The sequence below is a fragment of the Sinocyclocheilus anshuiensis genome, unplaced genomic scaffold (genome assembly GCF_001515605.1).
Source record: "Sinocyclocheilus anshuiensis isolate Anshui unplaced genomic scaffold, SAMN03320099.WGS_v1.1 scaffold176, whole genome shotgun sequence".
Classification (NCBI taxonomy): domain Eukaryota; kingdom Metazoa; phylum Chordata; class Actinopteri; order Cypriniformes; family Cyprinidae; genus Sinocyclocheilus; species Sinocyclocheilus anshuiensis.
The window spans coordinates 147,340-155,552 of NW_015555723.1; the positions used below are offsets into that span (position 1 = coordinate 147,340).

Below are 8,213 nucleotides of genomic sequence, written 5' to 3' on the forward strand. Positions count from 1 at the left end.
TGTGTTTTTAACGTAAACTTGTGTGTGAATGAGAACTTAGTTTAGTACTCACATGTTGTGACAGCTGCTTTCTGTCCATGTGCTTCGGATGTGTGCTCTCAGAAAACCGTATATCAGAAGTTTAAACTCATATGGTTTAAAATGCACGATTTCAGCGAGATAAACATGATAATCAGAACCTAAACACTAAACAGATATTTTTTAGCAGGTACGAGCTGTAATGGCGCAGCTCTATTCTGGAAAAGGAGGCGGGGAGCAGCAGCTCATTTGCATTTAAAGAGAAAGGCACGAAAAACAGCATGTTTCTGCTTCCACTCGAAATGGGCATTTTCAAAATGATATAATAAATGATCTGTGGGGTATTTTGAGCTGAAACTTAACAGACACATTCTGGGGACACCAGATACTTATATTACATATTGTAAAAAGGGGCATAATATGTCTCCTTTAAGTAAAGATCATAAATAAATTTCATAGTATATTTCCTACTGTAAATATATCAAAACTTAATTTTTAATTAGTAATATGCATTGCTAAGAACTTAATTTGGACAACTTTAAAGGCGATTTTCTCAATATTTTTTATTTTTTTGCACCCTCAGATTCCAGATTTTCAAATCTTTCAAAAAAGTTGTATCTCGGCCAAATATTGTCCTATCCTAACAACATCAATGGAAAGCTTATTTATTCAGCTTTCAGATGATGTATAAATCTCAATTTCGAAAAATTGACCCTTTTGTGGTCCAGGGTCACATATTATATATAATAGAGTTAAAAATAACTATAAATGTAATAGTTATAGTTTGTATATAAATACTTTATTTATAGTGCAATAGTTTATTTATATAATAATTTTGAATTTTCACTTTTGCTTTTTTGTGTAACGTTTATTTATATAAATTAATATTTTAGATTCTTGAGAATATTTACTACTATATATACTTAAATAACTGAAATAATTTCTGACTTTTCAAGATGAAATTGTATGCCATACTTTGACAGTGCTGAGGTCCATTGGTTGCTTGATGATTTCATGATAGTCATGCAGCTCGAGCGCCTCTGCATCTACGGGCTTGTAGAAGGGCCAGGCGTAGGCCGCATGCTTCTTGGAAAGCATCTCTTTAAGGATAGTATCACAGTATTTGAGATGATCATTGAGCTTGCTTTTCTTGTTGCCTTGCTGCTGGACATCTCCATCCTCCAGGTCCTTTTTGGGAGGTTTGATGGGTCGACCTGTGCTCTCTCGTCTGGAAATGACTTTACTGTGTTTGGATTCCAACATCGCAGTGGGCAACTCACTTCTGCTGGCAGTGATCGCGCAGGTTGTGGGTGTGGTAGTGTCTGCTTTCCGCTTCACCCCTTTCTTCTGAGGAAAATTAGATCGGCATGTGTGTTAGAACACGAAGGAAATAGGGATGTGCAAAAAAAAAAAGATCAGTGGGGTGTCTGACAGACTACTCTTAAGGAAGCATTTTATAAGTGGTCTGGTTTAGGCTCAAGTTGATTAGACACCCATCAGTAAACATGTTTTTTTTTTTTAGAGATCATCATTTTATTGCATAAACTATCATAGTCCTCACAAAAAAACTGATTATGCATAATAATGGGAACATTGCTCACAGTAGGCGATGTGAAATGTATTGCTGAAGGCAGCGAATCTGTTACAAAAGCTGTTTTGATGGCTGAAACGGAGGTGCTTTAGGAGATGAATTTAGAGATGAGACATCTCAGAAAAGGTTTTAGTGTGCTGACAATCTTACAGCTACTTTTAGACTGTTAACACAATAAAGCACAGCATGCTGTCAGAAAACTAAAGACCTCTCAAAGAAGTTGCATCTCTAAATTCATCTCCTTTAAAGCCTAGCTGCTAAAAATATTTAAAGCTAAAAAAATGGAAGTAAAAGAAAACAATTATAATCAAAATTAAAGAAAACAATTATATTAATATTTTTAAAAAAAAGAACAAATAAATAAAAATAGTCAGTTGCTGTATATAATAATGCAAAAATGTATTACATTTATACAATAAAGTAACATGTTTTTACTCTTTGGGTATATAATAATGCAAAGAAAAACTTATATAAATATAATACCTATCAAATTACATATATATATATATATATAAAATAGTTCTGCAAAGAAGAGTGGGCAAATATCGCAAAGTCTAGATGTGCAAAGTTAGTAGAGACAGAGACATATCCCAACAGACTAAAGGCTGTAATTAAAGCAAAAGGTGGTTCGATAAAATACTGACTCAAGGGGGTGATCCCTTTTCCAACTCAGTGATTCTGTTTTATTTTGACATTTTGGTGTTATATCTTTCACTTGGATGTTATAAGTTGCACTGAGTAAATACAGCTGGATAAAACAAAAACTGTGTCCATCTTCATTTTAGGCTGCGAAGCAACACAATGTGATTATTTTAAAGGGGGATGATTCTTTTCTATACCCACTGTAGGTTTAAGTAAATACAGTAATTTCTTATAATTTCTAGATAAATATTTGTAAAAAATAATTATAAATATAGCTGCAAGCAGCGATGACGGGCCCAAGCCCGGTGTCACCGCAACGGCAGTGGCATCAGGAAAACGGTGCACAGCGGGCACATGCATTAAACCCTCTGGCAGTCTGGTTGTTGAGTTACAGCAATGAAAGGTTACTCTAGAATAGCAATAGAGTGAAACCAATACATTAACGGAAAGGATATATATATATAAATCTTTTAATGATCTATAAAATCTAAAATGATTTTAAAGGATAAGTTTACTTGCAGAATGAAAATTTACTCACCCTCCACTTGTTCCAAACCTGTATGAGTTTCTTTCTTCTGTTGAACACAAAAGATGATACTTTGAAAAAATGTTAGTATCTGAATAGTTGATTGGCACCATTGACTTGCATAGTAGGAAAAAAAATACTATGGAAGTCAATGGTGCCCATCAACTGTTCAGATACCAACGTTTTTCAAAATATCATCTTTTGTGTTCAACAGAAGAAAGAAACTCATACAGGTTTGGAAAAAGGGGAGGGTGAGTAAATGATGACAGAATTTTCATTCTACAAGTGAACTTATCCTTTAATGCTCTATAAGCATTTGTAAAATAATTATATAAAAGTGTATATTGACAGTACAGTACACAATAACACAACAACTGACTCTATGTATTCATTTGCCATTCTAATGGATGGAAACAGACAGGAAAAAGATCAGGATTAAAAGAGTTGTTATCCTGTGACAACCTTGTGGATAACCTTAGTATTACAGCATTCATCTCAGATGAAATGTCTGATAGTTTTTAATTTACTGTTAGCCCTCAAGAGCATTATAAATTTATGAATCTAAGCATGTTTCCTCAGAATGACTTGTCCATATGTAAAAAGTTTTGAGTTTCCTTTTTTACCGTTACTTTAATAAATTGCCATGGCAACACCATTCAAGATATCTTGGCATCATGTTGTGAAAGTTTAGGGTGAATTGCATGAATTCCCTAGGAGGAGTATGCAATAATGCACAGCCTGATTTTTCAAAAAAATCCACATTCAAACCAAAATAGCCAACTTCCTGTTGGTCGTAGCTACTGACTGAAAAATATAAAGTTGTCCGGCTTGATGAGAACAATATATTTACAGAGTTTGGTGACTAAGCAATTCTAAGAATGTTAAGTGCCTCAAAACCACCCGAGAAAAATATTTGCCATGGCAACACTGTTTAAGATATCAGAAATCCGTTCACAGATTTACATTGGGCGTGTTTTGACATTATTCTGATGAAGTTGAAGCAAACCGGATAAAAGATGTCGATTTCAAAACGTTTTTAAAAAACGTCCCACACTTCCTGCTGCCAGTTGGTAGCTCTATAACTTTGACTCATAATAGTCACATCTATGTGATCTGCCTCATACAATGAACAAACTGCTGAAGTTTGATCAAAATCAGACATTGTATGCAAAAGTTATTAGACACTTCCTGTCATGGCCAAACCTTTCAAGATATCAAAAATTCCTTCGCAATTTAGCTTCCCAAATGTCTCCAGATCATGTTGATTGAGTTTGTTGCCAATCGGATGAAAACCCTAGGACAAGTATATCAAAATCCAGAGCATGCGTTTTTCACAAAACCCTGAATAGTCGACTTCCTGTGGGGCGGAGCGCTGAATGGGAGCACGAAAGTTGTTCGGTCTGTTGATATCTATATGTGTATGAATTTTGGTGACTAGGTGAAATGGTGTGCGCTACAGAGCCCCTCGAAATTGGCCATTTTAAAGGCTGTGCCACAGGCCCCCTGGTGACCCCCATTGCCATGGCCACAGATTCCAACAAGTGTACCAATTTTCATGTTTTTGAGCATGTTAAGGGCCCCAAATGCCCCCGAAACCTTGAAAACAAAGTTAATAAAAAAAAAAAAAATCCTTAGAAAACAAGCCCTTAGTGGCTTGGGTCATACTGATCCATCCCTAAAACAAAACTAATTTTTTATTTCCCCCTGCCTACAAATGACCTCAAAATGTACTCTGCTATGACATGAACAATGAAAAGGACAGAGCAAATAAAACCTGCTACTTCCACATAATTTTAACTGGTCTTACTTTGACAACAGGCTGTGCGGTTGGGATCATGGACGTGGCAGGGGGCACAGCTTGGACATTGGAGGTGATGGTCGAGACTGGAGTCGCAGCTATTACAGGAGTCTGAGCCAGCTGAGGAGGGGAGCTCGGACATGACGAGGATGGAGAACCAGTAGTCAGTGCTATCGATTGTTGGTTTTCTGTTTGGATGTGATAATGACAAGGTCAGCTGGAAACTCTCCTTCAAGCAGCATGTCACTGGTAACTTCAAATGTTTATTATTTGTGACATCCAGTCAGTTACCTGAAGTAGGAGGTGGTACAGGTTTCCGTGCTTTACCCTTCGGTGGTGGGGGTAAAAGTTCCACCTCCTCCTGGGGCATCTGAGCTACCTTTTGGAGGAAAATCTTTTCCAAGGCTTGAGCCATGAGGACAATGTCATCTGTGGGCTAGGACAATATATCAAGGGAAATTAATTTAAATGGCACATTATAAAACAGAGTGGTAATGAAAGAAAGCATATAATTAAAAAAATGTATTAAGTATTAAGGACTTAAATCTACCTTGTTATAGATGTAACAGTTTGTGAACATAGTGTTAAAGTCCTGCATGCATTCGCCAGCAGTCCAATAGTAATTATTCTCAAGTCGCTTCTTTATGGTTCCCATGTCCATTGGATTCTTGATAATTTTATGGTAGTCCTATATAACACAGACCAATAAATTACACCAGCTCTAGTGCATTAGGTGAAAGAAAACAAACATTTAGAGGTGATTTATAATTTTTTGGATGTTCAAATAATAAATCTATAATTAAGTCATTTATATTTTATTTCCCAAAAATAACACTCTAGACATTTCAGGCATCTACAGATATGAACAAGTTAAAATTAAGACTTTTAAAGACCTTTTTAATACCACCTTATGTGAAATTTAAGACCAAACCTATGATGGAAATACACATTATATTACATACGTATATGTAATATTTAATGTGTTAAATGTAAAAAGAAAACAAAATATCATCGCTGTCAAAAATGCTATTTATTATTATGATATATTATAGTGAACTTTTCATATCAGCAGACAATATCCCATACAAAATATCCCCACAAAAGCACAGCATCACCGAGATTTTTGGTGATGTAAACTATTTATTCAGAAGCAATATTTTCATTAGTGTCCTATCAGCTTTTACATTCTTAAATCTGCATGTTTTTAATATTTACACCAGTATGTTATTTACCTTTATTTACCTTTATAAAGGCCAATATTTTTTAACCCTATTAAATGTATGCGTCATCTTTCATGTCAAATTCTTACAAAGCAATGTTCAAGCAATTCAATATACACTATAGGGCTGTTACCAATCAAATTAAATAATTTACACTTCAAAATTACAACTGCAGTAAATAATGTTATGAGATTAATGTTTGAAATAAAATTTTGAATATACAAATAAGACATGTTGGGGGAAAATGCATACATTTAAACATGAGACTAAACCGCCAGTAGGCTCATTCATTCAACCGATTCCTTCAAAGAGCCAAATCGCTCAGTAACAAAAACGCAGAGTGTTGCTTGGAGAATGTGGAATACTTCTGTTCTGATCTTTGTTTGGAACTATTTTCGTTGGTGAAATAGAACAAAACAGTCAATGTTGTGTCTAAAATATAAGTAATATACTTGACTACATTATGTTATAAATAAACTAAACATTTAAATTTTTACCTCAGTATGTTTGTTTTGTGAGTTTCTTTATGTATGCCGTTACGCTAATTTGATTTGATTTCTTCATGTGTCTCTCAGACACAGGCAGCACGAGCCTCAGCAGCGCAACATTGATACCAGAAATACACTATCCATCATCAATCGCTGTTTTAACTGAATGTAATAAAATCAGAAGAATCATTCTCATGTTTTGATGTGTCACTAGTTATTTTTTGGTCACTTAAGTTTTAATCAAGCTATTTGTCTCGTCGGGCAAGTAAAATTCTCTAGCCATTTTTCAGTAAACTTGCATTAACCCATTTAAAGCAGCTAGGATACTGCTCAGCTAGCTGGTGTTCAACTGGATTCTGCTGTCGCAATTCTCTGATGACGCAGTAACTACAGCGGAGGAAAAAATGTTCAGTCTGTCCAATGATTGTAAACAGTCACTGGGTCCATCAGACTGGAGAAATTTTTGCGGTAATGTGACCAAAAATATTTAAGACCCACTGAATCTGAATTTAAGAAATTTAAGGCTTTTTAAGGTATTGTTTAAGGAAAACTTTATCTAAAATTTTTAAGGACCCACGGCCACCCTGCATTTATTTTGTTAATCCCAATATAACAGCAAAAAAAAAAAAAAAGTCCCGATTCAAAAACACTGACTCAATCAGCTGCATGAGTTTGGGGCGGGACTATCTGCTTGCTGGACCAATATCAGATGGGGGACACCTTTAAAAACAGTAATTGTTTTTGCAATTCAATTTGGTAACACTAGAGGCGCACCTTCAAGTCAAATGTTATCATTATTACATGTCTTTGAAAAAGGTCTCTTATGCTCACCAAGGCTGCATTTTTTTAATGAAAAATTCAGTATAAACAATATTGTGAAATATTATTACAACTTAAAATAACTAAATAAGTTTTCTATTTTAAAATGTAATTTATTCCTGTGATGACAAAGCTGATCATTATCAATGTTGAAAACAGATGCTGCTTAATATTTTTGTGGAAACTGTGATACATTTTTTCAGGATTCATTGATGAATAGAAAGTTCAAAACAACAGCATATATTTGAAATATAAATATTTTGTATTATTATAAATGCGATCAATTTAATGTGTCCTTGCTGAATAAAAGTACAGATTTTTTTTTATCTGAACCCAAACTTTTGAATGTTAGTATATCATGGTTTCCACAAAAATATGAAGCAGTACAAATGTTTTCATCATTGGAAATAGTAATACATGTTTCTTGAGCAGCAAATCAGCATATTAGAATGATTTTTGAAGGATCAAGTGACACTGAAGACTGGAGTAATCATGCAAAAAATTCAGCTTTCCCATCACAGGAATAAATGACATTTTAAAATATAAAATACAAAACATTTATTTTAAATTGCAATAATATTTCAATAATAATATTACTGTTTTACTGTATCTTATCAAATATATGCAGACTTTGTCTGCATTAAAAAAATAAAAATATATATCTATATGAAATGAAAGCCAAAAACATTTTACTCACTGGCAGATTCAATTTGATGGCATCCACAGGTGTGTAAAAGGGCCACGCAAACTGATGCTTCCATAGAGTCTTCACAACCACATTCTGCATGTATTGTAGCTGGTTAGTTTTTCGGCCAGGCTTACCAGGGTTCGTGACCTCAGGAGGGGGAGGGTTCACAATAGGTGGAGGCACCTGGGCAGGGGATGTGACTACCGACATACTGCTCAGTTAAGGGGAAGAAGTTGCCTGAATGACGTCTGTACGTCTCTTAGCTCAGTTACAATGATCCTCTTGCTGCTCCTTAGTCCCACCTCGACACACACATCCCATCTCAGGACCTGAGTGTCAGCACGCTGCCAGTAAACGTAGAGAAATATCTTATTAAATATACATGAAAATAAAGTCTCTCTCTCACACACACACACTCACATA

At 34.9% G+C, this 8,213-nt stretch overlaps 1 protein-coding gene across 1 annotated transcript in view; it reads right to left on the minus strand.

Moving 5' to 3' along the window:
• Positions 1-8,213, minus strand: part of LOC107672563 (bromodomain-containing protein 3-like) — an 18,581-nt gene that overhangs the window by 8,884 nt on the left and 1,484 nt on the right. Inside the window, exons 2-6 of the mRNA XM_016465803.1 lie at positions 7,800-8,134; positions 5,126-5,263; positions 4,867-5,011; positions 4,585-4,763; positions 994-1,365 (exon numbers count right to left, since the gene is read on the minus strand). Coding sequence (XP_016321289.1) covers positions 994-1,365; positions 4,585-4,763; positions 4,867-5,011; positions 5,126-5,263; positions 7,800-8,000 — 1,035 coding nt within the window. The 5' untranslated portion in view covers positions 8,001-8,134. The remainder of the gene's footprint in view (positions 1-993; positions 1,366-4,584; positions 4,764-4,866; positions 5,012-5,125; positions 5,264-7,799; positions 8,135-8,213) is intronic.